Source organism: Condylostylus longicornis, unplaced genomic scaffold (assembly GCF_029603195.1).
Source record: "Condylostylus longicornis isolate FDR11 unplaced genomic scaffold, ASM2960319v2 ptg000030l, whole genome shotgun sequence".
Taxonomy (NCBI): Eukaryota; Metazoa; Arthropoda; class Insecta; order Diptera; family Dolichopodidae; genus Condylostylus; species Condylostylus longicornis.
Window position 1 is genome coordinate 4,211,860 of NW_026577999.1, and position 20,121 is coordinate 4,231,980.

General features: G+C 25.4%; 1 protein-coding gene across 1 annotated transcript; it reads left to right on the forward strand.

The window, feature by feature from the left end:
* Window positions 1-85: 85 nt before the first annotated feature.
* LOC129608039 (box A-binding factor) lies at window positions 86-18,861 on the forward strand. Its single transcript, XM_055519344.1, has 6 exons — window positions 86-191; window positions 16,189-16,556; window positions 16,631-17,324; window positions 17,383-17,899; window positions 17,957-18,467; window positions 18,557-18,861. Exons 1-6 carry the CDS (start codon window positions 183-185, stop codon window positions 18,657-18,659), a joined length of 2,202 nt encoding a protein of 733 aa, XP_055375319.1. The 5' UTR covers window positions 86-182; the 3' UTR covers window positions 18,660-18,861.
* The last annotated feature ends 1,260 nt before the right edge of the window (window positions 18,862-20,121 follow it).

The following is a 20,121-nucleotide window of genomic DNA, read 5'->3' on the forward strand; positions in this document are numbered from 1 at the left end:
TTTTTTAATTGGTATGAAAAGAATATTTAATTTTATTCATTATTAAGAGATTAATTATTAAAAAAAATTTTTGAATTAAAAATAACTTGAATTTAAAATATAATTATTACAACTTCAAATAATTGTGCAATATTATATTTTTTAAAACAATTATTAATTAAATAAACATTAATTTTTTATAAATGAAAAATGTAAGTTATTTTGAATAAAATATATAATTAAATAATATTTATTTTATAGAATTTTTGCGTATTATAATATTGTATAGTACAATCCAATTTGACCATATTGGGTTAAACCACTTACTTTCTTGCAAATGTTCGTTTTTATAATTATAGAACGTAAACGTTCTGTAATACAGCCAATTTTATAGTTAATTTAACTAAAAATCAAATTTACGGACTATATTTGAATGAAAATATCTATGAAGTAATTATTATCACAACCTTCATCGCAAGTTTTAAAAAAATTATGTTATTCAAGTTAGGATACGGCAACCGACTTTCGAAAGTGGTGTATAAATATGATTAGTTTTACAAATACTGATAGTTGAACAACTTTAATAAGTTCATGTTAAACCCGTTAAATGGTAATTAATTTTTGATTGATTTCCATCCGATCGTAGTAGAGAATATTTCGTACATGAGTAAAAATTTTTAAATCCTAATTTTAATTATTTTATAATTATGTTACATAAATAAGTATGTATATATCACATAATAGTTTTTCTGAGTGTAGTGTAGTCTTTAGAACTGATTTGATTTAATGCTCTGTTTAAACTTATCATAAGCTCAATTAGTTTAATCAGAACAATTTCAAATTATTATAAGCTTTAAATAAACCTTTTAAATATATTTAGTAGTTTTAGAATATTTTTGATTTTACTAGTAAAAAACTTATGTCTTAATATTAAAAAAAATATATTGTGCCAAAGTTTAATAATCAAATTAGGATTTAATATTTTACTCGCATGTGTAATCAATTAAAGTATTTTATATTTCATGTGCATATTATTCAAATATCAAATTGGAAAAAATAATATGTGAAAATAATAAATATCCTGATTCTATATATCAATTATAACCTGACCGATGGTGTAGTAATTATTGCATTGGTCCTTTAACAGAAGAGTCTCGGGTTCAAAGTCCTAAACTCAATGACGTAAGAAACTGGTGTTCATGATTCTACAATATCGTGCGCTAGCCTTATTCTTCTTCCAGGTGCGAAGTAGGAATAAAAAAAAAATATGCCAATTATACAAAATTTACATTATGTTTTTGAATACTCGTAATTAAAACAAAGTTTCTAATACTTATGAATCATTTTTAAAGAATTTCAATATAAAAACAAAATTTTATATGGACACTAAAAATGGGTATATATAAAAAGACCCTTTAACAATAAATGCTATACATTTTAATTATATAATACTTACTTGTATATGAATGCATGTCAGTATTATATATTAACAATTTAATTCCCATTCAAAAAAAAATCCACATACATATGTATATATATGTGAAAAAAAAAACAATAAAAATAATTAAAATAATAAAAATGAAAAAAAGAAAGGAAGAGCCATGGCGTCAATTTGAGGCTGGACTCTTCTTCTTTTGGGTTAAAAAATATTTTAAATACCTACATGTAATTTACACGCATACGGACGGCAATATTTTGTGACTCTTCTTTTCTTTTTTATTATGTTTTTCTTTTATTTTATTCGAGACTAATAAATTTTATCAACTATCTCATTTCTTCTACTTCTTTTTTGGATTTTAAGATGTGGCCTTATTGTTGTACATCTCTTCCTTTTTTTATCGATTCAATCTTGAAATCTTTGTGACAAAAAAATAAAAATTTTTCCTCTTCTTTTGTTTTTTTTTGTTTTTGAGTGTAATATAAATGTAAAACTATGGCATTTTTCTATTTATATTGTTGTTATGAATTTTATGCCCCCAAAAAACGTTTCTATAAAATTCATTGACAAATTCATATTAAGTTTTTGTTTTTTAATATTTTGTACCTTTTTACTTTTTATTTTTTTTTTTTTAAAACAGAATGATTGTGAATATTTTGAATTTTTTTTTATCAAATAGTCTATCTGACCTTAAATAGTTTCTTCATACACAGCCTAGCTATGACATTCCTTTTTTTTGTAGTTAAGAATCCTAATATAAAATTTCATGAGCCCTAAAAACGTAAAAAACTAGAATAGTAATATTTTTTTTTTTGAATGGAATTTCATTAATATTTTTGTTATTTTTATTTTACATGTGAGTTCTTCTCGCTTTATATGGTTCATTATTACCAACATAGACGCATACACAATATCTTTTCTTAATATCGCGTCACCGTCATTAAATTAGATATAGTTATTGATTAAATTAAAAATAATAGTTTCTGTTATCTTTTATCCTTAAATATTTATTGGAAAATTGTCCTTTTAGAACGCAAAAAAAAAATTAAGTGAAAAAATTGGAAAGAGTAAAAGAGAACGAAATATTAAACGAATAGAATTTAGAATAAAAATATTTAGGTTGTAGGAAGAGTAAAAGAAACAAAAAGAAAAAACAAAGATGTAAAGCGCCACTGAAATTTCAATTAGAAAAAGGAAAAAAATAGTGTTTTTTTTTTTTTTGACTTTTTTAAATTAAGACACGCGCCTATAATTAGAACAGAACAGAGGTTTTAATTTGTGTTTATAGATTTTAGTATAATTTTATTTTTGATGAGTTTTCGTTTCTTTTTGTTTTGAATTAGAAATTTGTAGGCATAATATTACAAGGAAGGGAGAAATTTTATGCTTTTTTGTAGAAATTATTGAAAATTTGAACAAAATTAGGGGTTTTTTTAAATAAAGACAAAAAAAAATGGAGAATTTTTTCTAGACAATGTTTTTTAAGTAGACCATGTTTTATTTAAAAAAAAAATTTATATTAATGTGTTTATTGAAAATTTTTGTTTTATGTGAATATCAATAAATAATTGAGGGGTTAAATGTAAAACTTTATAATAACAATTTTTGGGAAGTCCTCTTCTAACTTTGGAAGCAAATTAATATAGAACAAAGTATAATGAAGAATTTCTACATGAGCTAGCACAAAGTAAATTAATAATACCAATTTATAAAAGTGGAAATATCAGCAATGCCAGTAATTTCAAACCTATACCACTATATTATAGAATTTGGAACAACGATTTCAACTGTAGCTATTACACAAATCACTGTAATTAACAAGTTAATTAGTAATGCAGTACAGGTTTCATTCATATTGAACTATTTAGCATGATCTCAATCAACAAAAAATCGACTTTTCGTCAAAAAATTTTTCAACCTGTCGGAAGTTCTTTGATTCTAATGACAGAAATATTCTCCTTATAGAATTCTTTGCAACAGCGGGAAGTGCCTATATAGTACAAGAAATTCTTCACATTTACGGAAATACGGTTCAGAAAAGAGTACTATTTGTAATTTAGTGATTTGTGTTAATTTTTATATTTTTACATTATTTTAATAGTTTCTGAGTTTTAGACAATATTCAAAACATTTACTTTTTTAAATAGATTAGATTTGTAGACGACATTTATTTACTAGAATTAAAATTAAAATTTCATCCAGAAATAATGCAAATAATTCAAAATTAATAATTTATAAAATTAATTTAAATTTTTTTTTTCTCATATTTTCTGAAAATACCTGATAGAATTTATTCAATTTCTGATGAAGAGTTTAAAAGTTTATTTATTGCTTTAATTATAGGGCAATGATTCACTTGTTTTCACTTTTTTTCTTTATTTTTTATAACAAATATAAAAAATATTATTGTGAAAATTATTTAAAATTGTTCTTGTGTATATAAATATGAATGTATGTACACATATATTTTCCCTCGTTTTTTTTCTCTTTGTTCGTGTACGCCATTTTAGATTTATTTTTTTTTTCCAAAATCAATGAAACAATGGCACTTCAAAAATTCACTTAATATTTTCTTTTTTTTTTTTATTTTTTTTTTCTTATAAATTGAAGTAATGATGAAATTTTACTTTTTTTTTACAAAAAATACACTTGCAGATATTTTTGAACAAAAAAAAAACATGTTTGTGTATGTATATGTATAAAGCTTTGTATGTACATTCTTAATTGTTCATATTGAATGTTTGTATGTAGGCATGGCTGTATTAATTGCGCAATTTATTTATTTATTTTTCTTTTTATTTTAATTTAGTACCTATATGTACAGTTATTTTTCATAAAATATTTTTTATTTTCGCGCCATCGTATAATTTTTTGTTTTGTGTTTTTGGTTTTTGCTGCTCCTTTAATTTTTTTTTTCTGTTCCTCTTTTATTATAACAAAATGTTGCAATGATTGTTAATTATTGTTTTTATGATTTCTAATAAAAAAAAAAAAAAAAACAAAAATAACGTTGAAGTGGTGGTTTTAATTTTATTTTGCTTTGCTACCTAGGCATATGCTGTCATGATAAGAATTCATTCGAATAATTCTATTAAAAAAAAAAAAAATTATTTTATATATTTTTAGAAGAATTAATTTCTTGATAACGATAACCTTAAGACTAAACCATTTTATAAATTATTTGTGTGTCAGAAATATTTTTCAAGTCATATGCTGCTTAAAATTTTTTATATCCTCTATATGTGCGCAATATGTGAATGCTACGCTATGCAATTTGTTAACAATATTTCTGTATATCGCAAAGAATTCCCAATTTTTTGCTACAAATGGTTCGATTATTACTCAAATTACACGAACACTATACGCAAATGCTGAACGAATGTTGTAATATGTAAATAAATGCGATTTTAATTAATTTTTGAAAATAATTCTCACATAGAGTTTCTAAGCATCTCATAAGAGAAAAAGCAAGCATACGAGTACATACGACATGAGCATAATAACATGTTGTAATGAATAACTTTGTACTTTGTCAGATTTCGCAGAGAAAATAATATACAAGCATTAAGCTACATAATTTTAGCGACCGAGTTGATAAATCTATATAAAACGTGAAAATAATTGCTTGTCAAATTAAGATGATTTGTTGTTGATAGCTAGTAGCCGGACGGTGTTTTGTTCTGCGGCTATTTGAGCTTCTTTGTTTTTGTTTAAATATTGTAGTAATTTTCTCTTATCACTTCTTGCCATTTTTTTAATTCTTTTACATATTAATCAGTTCGCATTGTTGTCCATTAAATTTTACATATTTTACAATTGTTTTTTAATATTCTTTCTTAGTTTAATAATAGCCAATGTTTCATTTGAAATCCATTCTATATCATATCATGTCTGATGGTTTCCAAGACTGCTTCACCGCCTTGAAGAGAGACACTTTGCGTTTATTCTTGATTTCTGTTCAGATGTCTATCGAACTCCTGTTGTATATGTGATATATAAATTCTTGCTTTGAATCTTGTGATTTAAGCTTACGAGTGTCATGCCGTCTTAGCCTGTTATTATTTGTGTCTTTTGGCTACTAATTTTATTTTTATTGTCGCATTTATGAGCATGTACTCATATCCCTCTAAGTACTCATATCCTTTATTAATTTCACCTATCTTCGAGCTAAGCATATATGAATTATTTGATTTTTTGTTCTGCGATCCGGAGATACCCATGTATATATTTATGTATTTCTTTGTGTGGGAATATTGTACCGGTTATCACTAGGTTACGTTGTTAGGATATTTTTCTCGATTATGATATGATTATGATATGTGGGAATATTGTACCGGTTATCACTAGGTCACGTTGTTCGGATATTTTTCTCGATTATGATATGATTTGGATTTTATAAATTATGATAATTCGGGTAATTCGGGTATTTATTTACAATTTAGGGGAATGTCATACGCAAATTGTAATTTTTATATTGCACATGGAATGTTGACTATGTAATGTTGATTATTATAGGAAAATGACTAGTACATTAAAATTACTAAATTACTGAAAATTTAGTTTCCGTTGTTATACTGTTTTTGGGGCATAGCTGTGTCCTTTGATTGAAATTTATTATTACTTGTTTTAATCGTATAGTCTTCAAAATTTTTTTACACCATGCTGTTTAACATTATTAACGTAAACCCTATTAAATAATTAATTGTGTTATTAAATTTACGATATAACTTTTTTAATTTTTTATTTTACACTTATTTCCCTCTTATTATAAAATTTTCACATAATTTACTCATTTTGAAATCTAATATTTTTCTAATTATTAAATATGAAAGATAATATAGATTATCTCTGAGTATAACGTGAAAATCACGTTCTTATACAAATTAATTTTTTTTTTTAATCATTATCACATAATAATCATTTCTGTTGGGGGTTTTCTGGAATGCACATTAGTTAAGATAACTTCCAATCATCAAATATAGATATCAAAAAAAAAAAAAATTATCTCAAAAAAAAAAGTAAATTTGAGATATCTATAGAATATTTAACAAAACAAATACAATAATGATAATGTATCTTATCCTGCAAAAAAAAAAAAAAAAAAATTTCTGGTTTTTAGATATTTTTTATATTGTTTCTTTCGTATTTTTTCTGTATTTTTTGTTTTTTTTGTTAATTTAATCTAAAATTTTGTGTTTATTGTTTGTTTTATTTTGTGTAAGGTTATGATTTTGATTTCCCGCCAATTTTTTAGAACTATTTTGTATATTTATTATAGTTTTTGTTCCCTTAAAAAATTCTTGTTTAAGGAGTTTTTGTTTTACCACTATGGTGATGGTCTCAAATTTTTCTTTAAAAAATAATATTAATTTTAATAATTTTTAAAGATTTCTAGAAGATTTCAATTAAATCATAAAATCAATTAAACCACATGAAATTCACACTTCCTTTAGAAAGGGTTGTAAAGGATTAAATTTAAAAATTTTACAAAACGAGGAAATTTATATTTGAAATTGTTAATTAATTTAAAGGGTTACAAAATCTACAAAATTTATTTTACAAAGTGTGGTAAGGTTTAAAGTTATAAACTTGTTATTTAGTTTTTTCAAAATTGAATGTTAGTCATTTAAATATTATTGAATTGAAATTCGTTGTATGCTTTACTCATAGAAAGCTTTAATATAAATAGGAATTGTGTTGAGAATTGATGACCTCTGCATTGTAAGAGCGCTATAAAAGATGATAAGATTTCATTGTAATTAACAACATTAATGTGCCTTTTTCGCATATTGATTACAGATTTAAATTAAAACTAAAAAACTTTCTTATATTTTTGTAATATTGCAGACACTTTCACTAAAATAAATTTCTTGTTTAATTTTTACCCAAAAAAAATTTGTTTTTTTTTTTTTTTATTATTAAGTAATAGGTAAGTCGATAAATTTTAATCAAGCGCCAATTAAACATCTAATATCTAATCAAAAGAAAAGTCTTTTGTTATACACGCAGTCACTCCTTCAAAACGAAATTTTCCAAAAATAAAATAAGAAAATAAAACCAAATGTAAGAAGAGAGAAGCGTGACTGCAATAATCACGTTTTACCATTAAATCAAAATCATTACTTATAATCAGTTGGCGGAGGTTATCATTATAATTTCATTGTGGTATATATACCTATACCTTCCTATCTTCATAACCTAGCAAAATTATTTTGTTTAAGATATTCTTTAGTGAATTTTTTTATTTTTAGTTAAGATAATTTTTATAATTATTTAAGATTATTTTATCATATCTTTCTATAACCAGCTGATATTAATGGTATCTACAATATGTACACCATTTACGATTAGTAAAAAAATATCATATCTTAACTAAATTTACATACAGATATGTTTGTATCTATCAGAAATATTTTCATTTCAATTGGATAAGATAGATCGTTTTTTTTTTTTGTTGTAATGATTTAAAAAAAAAGTTTATATTTAAGATTAAAAATTCGTCATATAATCAGTGAGAATTTCCCTAAAGTTTTATTTTGATAACACAATATAATGTGATTCGTGGTATTGCCAGCTGATGATAATGAATTTTTAATGCATTTATTTGTAAATGTTGAATTTTGGCGCCATTTTGAATAGATTTTGTGATGAAGTGTTTTTTTACGAACAAAGAACCGTGGACGTATAGTCTTATCGGAATCCGTATAATATCCAGAAGTAATTTTTTGTGACGGGAGCATGCCCAGTATCGTACTTGATAGAGATTCGTTCCAGAGTACTCACAGCTTTCAAGTCTATCGTAGGTAACTGCTACTCTTCTGGTTGCCATGCAATATTACTTCAAAGTTTGTACAATATGTAAAAAAAGAAACAAAATATTATTCTTAAAGTTTAACGAAATATTTTAAGAAATAATTAAAAATGTTATATGCAAAATATTTGTTAATGTCCTTGTTTTACATTTAAAGGAACACACGTGTTTGTCGAATAAAAATATACATAATAACTTTTCTCATAAATGGGGTGTGGCCTTGAATAAACATTATGTATGTTATAAGAATGTGAAGTTACTACACTACAAACATTATCAATTACATGCTCTTCAATTACTCAATTAGTAAGAAAATGATGAGTTATTTTAGAAATATGCTTTAAAAAAAATGTATACTAATTATACCGAAAATACTCGCAGGTATATTTGGGTCTAATAAACAGTTATTTAAGTTCTTTTATTTTATTTTTAGTTTAAATTACAACATCTTAAAAATTAGTACATATCACTTGAAAAAATTAAAAGACTTTCTTTCAGAAAACAAATGTGGCATGCTTTTCTTATAATAATAGTGTAATTGTATACTTTAGGGAGGAAAACAAAAACCGAAAAAAAGAATAGAGATGTAATTGATTATTATTATTATAGTCTAACAGTTGCTGATGGCTTCTGTAAAACTAAGGCAAATATGACTCTAATAAGAGTTTAAAAAAAAAATTTTTTTTTTACTGTGCGGCGGACGAAAATCTCGAAAGACGATGCTAGACGAAAGAGTAGTAGTGTGACACTCTAACCCAGTAAAAACACCTACCACATTTAATCAATAAGACTAGTCGAAAACGACTAAACGTTAATTTTGGTGATCTGCCACAACGTCGTACTAGGTACTTGTTATTCCAGATAAAAAATATTAAGCCAACTCGAGAGGTCTCGTTTGTTTAAGTTTTCTAATAAAGTTTTGATTGTCAACCAGATGAGCCGCCTCGACGTTGACATCTTAGGATGGGATAAACGAATTTTATAGTTGGTTGCTTGCTTTTTAATTTCGTCTTTGATACTAGGGATCCTGGGATCTCTGTGTATATCATCATTACGGTTATACCAGGGAGGGTTGACGAAAGTTCAAAATGATAATTAATTTCTGTAGCCATTTACTAGCAGTTGTCTACAGTTCACGGCAGATTTAACAATACTGTCAATTGTTACTGTATTTAAGGAATTTGAAAAAGTGTTTGTAATTTCAATAAAACAATTTTAGTAAATTATGGAGTTTTAAGAGCTTAAATAAAAAAAGACATTTTTAGTGCTTTAAATAACCATTACATTTTAAACGAGTAAGCATGTAATTTGTTTTTTTCCATTATGCTTCCCGTATTTGTTTTTCGACTTTCTATCTTTAAGAGCGTAATAGAAACAAAATATTTTTTGTGGAAACGTGCTAAAGAATTCTTAAATTAGAATTAACTATAATTAAATTTAATTAGTTATTAAAATTTGAAGAGAAGAAAAAAAATTATTTTTCTTTTAAAATATTTTCGTGTAGGCAATTAATAATTTTTTGTTTTATTTTTTAAGATAAATGAAACCAAAAATATACTTGTAGGATTGATTGATGTTTAGATAATTATCTTGCATGTATTTCATTTCTTACATATTTATTTAATAAAAAAATTATTATTTATAAAAAAACTCAACATTCACGTTAAACACAAATTTTAAGACAAATAATAATAACTTTGATTTATTGTTTGTTTCTTTAATTTAAATTTAAAATTATTAATTTCATTTGAATAATAATGTTATATTTATATACATATGTATGTATTGAAATTCTGAATTAATAATGAAAACCATTTTAATTTTTTTTTGTATTATTAAGAAAACCATTTAAAATTTACAAATACATTCATAATAATCTCATATTTTTAATAATTTTATTACTTTTTAATATTTTTACCATTTTATATTCATATAAGTAGGAAAAAAAAAACAGAAGTAGGTGGAAAATTAATCGTAAGATAAGCTACTACTATACGTTCATTCATACATAAATAAATATGTATGAGAATATTAATAATAATAATAAGAACAACAATAATAAGTGGCAGTCAACTTATTCGCACCTATAACTGTCTATTTTTTCGCAATAAAAAATCAAAAATGAAGCAAAAAACCAGAATACAACAATTTTTTTTTATCTTTATCTTAATCTTAGTTACATATTTTTTTTTCATTTTAGATATTTATGAGTATGTACATATAATATACATAAATACATACATATGTATATTTTAGGCATATATACTCGTATGTATATGGGAATACAGAATTTTGTATATAAGAATTTTTAATTTTATTACATATATTTTTTTTGTTCTTACTAAGTTTATAATCTTATCTTGAATATTATTTGCATAAATAATACATAATAATCATATATGTACATACATATGTATCATTAAATAAATTATATCTTGTTCTAGACAAGTATTTCTATACACATACATACTAATATATCATAAAATATTATTTATATTTCAATATGTTACATATGTATGATTGTATATTTATAAGAATTTGAAAATTTTGAATGAAAAATAAATATACAACGTAAGCCGTTAGTTTTTGTCATATGTCAGAATATTATTTATGTACGCCAGAATCCGAAAATTTTGTTTTGACTAATAAATTGTCCCAATGTGTTCTAAAGAAATTTGAGTAAATTATTGTTTATAAATAACTAACTTTACTCATTCTAATATTAAGAGAAAATAGATGAAAAAGAGAGAGAGAAATTTATAATTTATTAACAATTAAAACAATAATATTGAGTTTTGTTATATATTGAAATGTCATCTTTAATCTACTTCAGATTCCGATACCTAGAATGTTACATTTTTTTTTAAATTTTCATTACGATTTCCTCAATTTACGATTATTAATTAACAATTTGGTTGAGAAACATTAAAAAATTTTAATATTTGTTGAGGAATTTATTATTGTTCTCGAATTAATAATCAATTTTGAGAGTCGCTCAATACAAATCAATTAATGAGTTTAAAATTTTTCTATTTATTGTTATAATTTAAATGTTACAAAAAGATGCCATATATTGTATATGAAAGCAATTCTCTGAATTAAACTCATAGAGTGAGTATTAAATTTAAATATGCGAATAACAACGATTTAAATTAGCTAACCAGATCAAAAGATGTTCAAAAACTTCGAATTTATTGAGTATGTACAATTATTTTCATTAAATTTTAAATTTTTTTGTGATTGCACTCAATTTGTAATTGTTAGTTCTAAAATACATTCAATACTTTAACAATTACCATACCATGTTAAAACATAAGCTTTACGACAAATATATGTTACGTTGATGTAATAACTCTGACGTTTCATGTATACACGGTGTTCAAAGACAAAAAAACTATTATTTATTATTAGTCAATATTTCGGGAAGTTTATAAGATGGGAGTGAAGTTTACCTTTAATATTAGTCAGTTTAATAAAAATATTTTTTGAGGTAAGAAGAGTAAAAGTTTAACAAAAGCTTAAAATCAAAATTAGTTAAATTTCATTGACGCAATTTCCTTCCGGGATATTTTTTCATTTACTTTGAACTTTGTTCTAATTTCTTTTGATATTTTGTTTTTGCCTTTGTGATCTTAAACATGTTTAAGTTTAGGTTATGTCAACATAAAACTTTTAAAATGGGTTTGTTAAAATTTCCAATTTTTTCTTTTTGTTTATTTTTTTATCAATTATTTACGAGGGTGAATTGAGAAAATTAATTTTTCAATTATGACAGAAAACAATGAAATGTCGGGATGTAAAAATTGTAAAAAGCTGTAAGCAATATGTAGTACTCGTATATGTATTTCTGTTTTATAAGACTAAAGACTTCTTGAGACTTTACAGAATTTGTTTGGTTTCATGGTTCGATTTTTGTTAGCCTACTTTTGTTTTCTAGTTTTGTATTGTTGTAACTGTTTTTGTCATTTTGCTATGCGTTAAAACCTACTAATATTGGAAATTCACTAATATACATTATAGGATAAGTAATATTACATTAATATTCATAATTCAGAACTGTGTTATCAATAATTCAGCAAGTTACACTCATAAGCTAAAGTATAATTTGAATATAAAGCGGTGTAGTACTACTGTGATTCGGAAGTCACATGCTCCGATCCGCTATTCTTTTTAAGATATTTTCCATACGTCGATAACATTTAAATTTGTTAAGAAAATTTCAGATATAAAATCAATTTGACTCTGACATAAGCTACATAATTTTAGTTGCTGAATAACATTTACCTTGCAGAAAAGCCTATATTTAAAAGCCATTTATTATTTATTTCATTATGAATTATTGTTTTATAAAATACTATGCATGTGCATACCTCGTCCTAATCATTCTGTTCCAAGTATTTACTCTTATTTGTAATAGGGGACAAATATAAATAGAAGAAAATCATTGCCACATGTCACAAATAATAAAAGCATAATGTAATATTATGTGCATGTACGAGTATCAAATATAAGTAATTTTAGTTTAGTTACAGAGTGCACCACTATGCCATATTAAGTAAACTTTCCACCGTCGTTTTATTTAAATTTTTGTTGCAGAAAAATTTTTTTAAACACTAAGTGCGAATCAATAATTATGAAAGTATTTTCCTGAATTTTCACGTAATTTTTCGGTTTTGTTTTATTTAATATTTTTTAGGATTTAAACCTGATATCATTGGCATATCAAAAAAAAAAACTAAGTGACTTTTATTCAAGATATCTCTAATTTTAAGCTGTTCTGGGTCATGTTGTCTACATAATTTCAATATGAAGCGAAATAATTCGTTTTGAGTGATGAAGCGAGTTAGTTTTCTTTTATGACAAAAGATTTCCCTTGTATATTTAAAACGGTATTCTATTTTTAATGAAACATTCTGTACGCTTTAAAACGGTCTATTTTTAAAGACGATCCTTAAGTAAACATTAAAAGTGAGCATGTTTTTACCTTTTTAAATCAGTAAATTTTTTTTGTTTTAATTTTTTCTCTTGAAAAAAAATATAATGAAATTATTTTTTTTCTGTTCTGAATGATTTGATGGATCATTATTGCTCTGCTACAGATGTAGGTGTTAATATGTGAAATTATAAGTTTTGATGCTTATTTAAAACGCACTTTCTTAAAAAACTCTTTTAAAATCATTATTTTCTTTAATTTTATACTTACTATACGATACAATTACAACCTATATAACATATGCTAGACGTACAGGAAGGAAGTTATCACCGGCATCATAATTAAACAAAAGAATTTTTTTTTTTTGATTTCGAAAGAGAAGACAAAAATGAAAAAAGAAGAAAACAAATAGAAACGATGAAAACAAGCCTTGATTATCATTTACACTATTAGGTATAACCTTATTTGAATAATGTTTTTAGGTTTTTGACACGGCCACTTGAACGTATTTCCAAAAAAAAAATGTACTCGAAATAATCGTAATGAACTCCAAAGTTTTGACTATTTTTTGTTAGTTTTTGTTTTGTTGTGTTTTGTAGAAATGCCGATTAGTTTTTAATTGACAAAATTAATTCAATGATGAGCATTGAATAAACGAAAAACACAAAGAATATTAACACTATAGTATAGATTTTAGAATCCGCCCAGATAAACTGTACGAAATGCAAGGTCACTACTTATATTTTATTGTAGGAGTTTCATTATTTTATTGTTGAACACTCATACTTTGAGCGTGAACTAACCCAGAAAAACAAAATTTTCGTAATATTATATCAATAGTTGACTTGTTTAAATAACAAGGCTTGGATTTCTGTCATTTCTAGAATTTTTCAATTGATATTAAGCTTATTAGAACATAAAAAACAAAAAAATTCTAAAACCTGAACTTTTAAGCTCCCCTGTTTACATTTTAAATTATGGGAGGGCAGTTTGTATGAGGCTTCCGCAATTTTGATCCAAATGGTAGGCATCATAGTTGCAAATAATATAGTAAAATAAATTAATGTACTTACATATACTTTATGAATAGTAGTGCGGTAATAGAAACTTTCTCCTCGGCCGAATGCAGTACCTTAAAATAATTATCATCGACGGTGAGTAAATTCCCCTTAGAAACGTATGAAGCGTAAGTCAAATCTTCCATTGAAGAAAATTTTCCATTCAACCAGAGTTTGAGAAATTGTAGGACATGTAAAGTTAATGTGTTGCTTTAGAAGCTAAATTAAGCATTAGGTTGAATAAGTTTTCGACAGTACGCGCCATATAGTGTTGCCTTTTCTATATTTACATAATGTTATTTACAGCAGCAGGATATAAAAAAGCGGAGCGTATGCCTGAGGTGTTCACAATATTTTATATATAAGAAAACTTTCTACTGAATTATTATTTTGGTCTATATTCCAACTCAAATCTAATGAGATTCAAAGAATTTATTTTTAATGTTACTTCGAATAATTTGATATTCGATTTGAGTAAATTAATGATTAAAATCAAATTTTTTATTCATTTAGCAAAAATTTTATGAATTTTTTTATGATTTTTTTTTACTGATAAATTATCCAAAGATTTATTAGGCTCCTTTTTGTCAAAAATTAAAATAAGATTAAAAAAACAAATGGAATAAAAGTTAAAATTTAAATTATTAAAAGAAAAAAATTTAAGTGACGAATAGTCAATAGAGTTTTATTAATAAAAAATGCTAAAAAAACATCGAAAAAATCCCATTAATTTAAATAAAAAACAATAAAAAATGGTCATAAAAAATGTTTTTGTTTTAAAGACTTTGTAGTTTTGTTTTATAGCTCTATAATAATTATTACATTAATATTATAGTTTTTATATTGTAGAAATAAAAATAAAAATCACAACTTGCATATTATTATAAATATAAATTTTATACATGTGTATGTATATATATATATATATATATATGAGAATAATATAAAAATTAAGTAAACAGTAAACGAGAGACATGACAAGATATGCTTTTAGATATTCAAATTAATTATGTTATACGATAATAGTTCTAAAAATATAGCTTTTAAAATACTTAAAATTTATTATTTTATTCCAACTGATTAGTGTGATTAAAAATTTGGTCTCCTCCGAAATAATTTAGACCAAATATTAATCTATAAGAATGCTTAAATTAGAACGTAGAGGAAGTTGAAGTCGAGATTTAGAAATTATTGAAAAATCAAAATGAATTGTAACAAATGATCCAAATACGAAAGTCTTATGATATTCCAAAATTCAATACTCAATCCGGTACTACAAAGATTCCAAAAACTGCGAAATTTTTTTCGAAAATTCAAATCGCAAGAGGCATAAAGTATTATTGAGCTTTACCGTCGCTCATGACAATTTCTTATCAATTTTCATTTTATTTTTATATATTTTGTATAATTTTTAAATTAATATGTTGTTTTATAGTTTTGCTACAATTTGCATTAAGATATTTGTCATTTTTTCTTATAATTTAATTAAAATGATCATTGGCTCACAAATTATAAAATGTATGAAAAGTTTCTAATGTATATGAAATTAAAAAAAAATTTGCAAAAATAAATAAAATATCTCGAAAAAAAGGGAAAATTGTTGAAGTACTGAAAAGCCCATGATTTCTTTTCAATTAAAATGTTGAAAACGCTAGGTGTCTTTGATAAAAGCATGAATACCCGCTGTCGTTCTAGACTATAAGTGAGGTTTTTGAAAACATTGTAAAATTGCCTAAAATAGTTGTTTTACAATTATTATGGTTTTAATTGAATCGAAAAATCTATGCGCAATGCAATAAAACTCATATTATGTATATACGAACACCCCTGTTTACATGGTATTTGTATTTTCTAATTTTCGCAAAATTTTTAATAGAAACTGCTTAAATTAAGTATTCTTTTTAAATATTCAACATAATTGAAATTTAAATGTGTATATATACCTTATAAAGATTACTAAATATTACAGATGGAAGGTTGTGGAGATAATTCAAATCAGCAAAACGAGATAATGAGAAGTATTAAAAGAGAAAATGGTTCTCAATCACCTTTGGCTAATAACGATACAAAACAAAATCAACAAGACCAGCAAAATCATATACAACAATCGGGAGTTCAAATGTCACCACAAAATTTACAAATAACGGCAAGTACAACATCAACCGGAATAGATACGAATCATCAAGATGCACAACAAGTTGTAACGACTTCGTCACCAAATTCGCCATCACAAACTGTAGTTCCGAATTCTTCCGGCCAAACTATTATTAATGCAGTTGTTGTACAACGTACTGCGCCACAACAAAGACGAATTTTGACTACTTCTGGAACTGTAAGGTAAAAAGGAAGACATTAAGAATTTTGATAAACATATTTTACTAATAGCAGAAAATATAATTAAATTTTTTTAGGGAAATTGCAGATCAACGAGATATCGATTCTGAAGAATATCACTCAAATGATTATGGTCAAATAACATCTCGTGCAGAAGATCAGAACAATGGAAATGGTGTTGCACCACAAACTGGCAGCGTAGCTGTATATTATGAAAATTCTGAGTTAGTTTCTTATACAGGTCCTAATGGAGAAGCTAATGATATCAAAGATAATGTTGAACCAATTAATGCAAATATTCGACATCAACATATTGTTCAAGAATCACTTCATCCCTCAGCTTCAACAGGATTAAGTAGACAATCGCTAACAGCTTCTGCAGTAGCTTTACAAAATCACACTACAACAACAACAATTAGTGTTCAAGATTTACAACGTTATAGCGAAGAAGGTCGGCTTGTTACTAATGCTAATGGTGAATATGTTCTCTTTAATGATCAACCAGTTGAAGGGAAAACTTATGCTAATCTGGCGTCATCTAACACTATCCAAAATGTGAGTGATTCAAGTTATTTTCCGGCAAACTATTCAACGACAACATCATATGCTATGAATCCATTGATATTGAACAATGATCCAAATTTGGCGTCAGCAGTGAGACCTAATAGCCATTTTGGAGCAGTACAACCTTCTTACGATCAAAGTCAAAATAATGTTTCAATTAGTGAAGCTCAATATTGGTCAACAGCTGCAAATCAACCTGAATTTATGGTATTTTAAATATGTTTTTTACTAATACAAACAATTGACATAATTTTTTTTCTTTTAGAACAATAATTTTGCAACAACGTATAGCGTTAATCCAATTAGCGATGATTATTCATGGGCACCCTCCTCATATTGTCGTTATTGTACTTTACCCTTATTACGTAAAGAAAATGGTGAAGTCTATTGTACTTCTTGTGCCCAAGCACGAATACCTACAGCCTCAGTTGCAGGAGCAGGAGGAGGTGGACCTGGTGGTATCGGGTTAATGCTATCATCAAACCATTCTCACCATCACCTTCAGAGAGCACCACAAAGGCAATCACGTCCAAGAGCACAGCAAACACAAGCTAATAATCGCCGGAATGGTGTAATATGCGCCAATTGTAAAACAAATCAAACAACATTATGGCGTCGAAATAATGATGGACAACCAGTTTGTAATGCGTGTGGTTTATATTTTAAGCTACATAATATACCACGTCCTCTTTCAATGAAAAAGGAAGGAATACAAAAACGTAAACGTAAACCAAAAAGCACCACACCAGTTCATCCAATTAATAATAGGCAATCCTTGCCAAGTATATAAATTTATAACAACAAATGCGATAATATTAATTTTGTTGTTTATTTTTTAGGTATGGTAATGCATGGTTCACCAATGTATCCATCTCAAATTAATTTACCGATAAACGGAAACCATAATGACTTGTCAATACCGAATTTAAGTGGTCCACATTTTGTAACTAGTGATGGTATACAAATACATCGTCATCATCAACATTCACCAGCATTACATTTAAATCCGCATCACACAGCACATACAATAACATCATCAATGGCTGGAGGTGTTACAACTTCAGGTGCTGTTGTTACTTCAGCATCTTCTTCTATGCATCCTGGGGCAATATTGATACCAACAAGTGCAACTACATCTTCATCACCTAACACTAATCAATTGGGGCAACAACATAATAATAATGTACATCAACCTCAGCAGCAACAACATCAACAATCGAATAGTCAACAATTTAATTCAAATGTAAGCAATAACAACAACAATAATAATAATAGCGGTAATGGAAGCGAACAATCATCTCAAAGTCAATCACCACATTCCAATAGTATGAATAGGCAAGGAAATCAATCGTAAGTTAAAATCTACAGTTGATTAATAAATTCAAGTTGCCTGTAAAAATTGAAAGTAATTGTTGTTTTTTATTTTGTAATTATTTTAGTGTTCCACCAATTGATAGTAATCGGACATCAATTCAAAATGGCGAAATTGTTACAAGTGTAATAACAAGTACTGGAATACCAGATCGTTCAACAAATAATTAACTTTAATACTAGAATATTTTTTTTTTTGATAGAAAAGCCAAATTAATGAAATTTAAGGCCAAAAAAATGGTGCCAAATATTTAAAGACAAATTTTTCTTTTTGTTTTCTTATAAGTAAATGTTATTTTTGTAAATACTTAAATGTTTTCAAGAATAATATTAATTAAAAAATATAAAATAAGTAAATTTAGTTCCCCACAGTGTCCCGTAAAATTAAATTTAAAATAATTTTAGATTTTAATTTTGTTATGAGAAAATTTAGAATAATGTAGAAAACAAAAAATATATAAAATTTCGAATATAACTTTCATTCGAATTTATTGCATTACAACAAAGTTGTTCCAATTGAGATTAATTATTAGTTAATAATTAATCTTGCCATTAACCGGTCAAATTTTATAATTTATGATATAAAATGTATTTTGTGTTCGGGGATCAACCATCTCCGATATTCATTATATATATATTTGAATATAATAATAATAGCTATATGTCAATATACCACATGTATAAGTTTGCAATAAAAATTTTCATATCAATGCTTGCTTTCATTTAAAGGCCAGAAACCACTTGATGTGTGTAACGTTCCAAGTATATAACACTTTTTACTATTTACAATAGTCTATTAGAAGGTGTAATTGAGAACAAATAAATACGTTTATTTCAATATATAGCCTTACGTATATACCCGAAATTTCAATTACCCGTAAGCAGTTTAGAATGTTGCATACGCCTGAAATGAAAACAAATAATATAAAATATTTATAACACTTTTAGATTTTATGTAAATTTCTTTTATTTGTTAAATTGAAATTAAAAATACAATATTATAGTTTTAGAATTTTTTAAAAAAAGTTTAATATACGATTTTAGCCATTGTAATAATTTTATTTTAAACATTCCCGTTACCGAATTAAAAACAAATTGAAACAATTGAAATGTAAAAATTATTTATTATATAAGATCGTTTTTATTTTAACGTATAAGACTTTTTTTTTATACCAAAGCTATTAGGTAATAATAAAAGAATAAAATAAAAATTATTTTAATTTTTAATTAATTAAACTAGCAATAACATGGACGGAATATAAAATGGAAACGAAAAAAAATTTTGATGTTATTAAAGCACTAATAAAGCTTTAATAATGCAGTGTTCGGGATCTTTTGGCAAGATTTGTAGTATTAAATTCAAATCAAACTTCCCGCAAATTAAATTTAAGTACATTCCGATTTATATCTGTTGTGTGTCAGAAAACCAAACTTTTAACACTATATATCATTATTGCATTTCTTAAAAATTTTTGTATAATATGAATTGTAAGTAAAGTTCATTATGAACTGTTTTTACGCTAATCTACTTTATCACGCTAATATTACCAAATTTTGCATATTTCCAGCCCCCAAATATAGGCAATATTCAGATACATACTTATTTAACTATGAAATGCAAGACTATTACAGA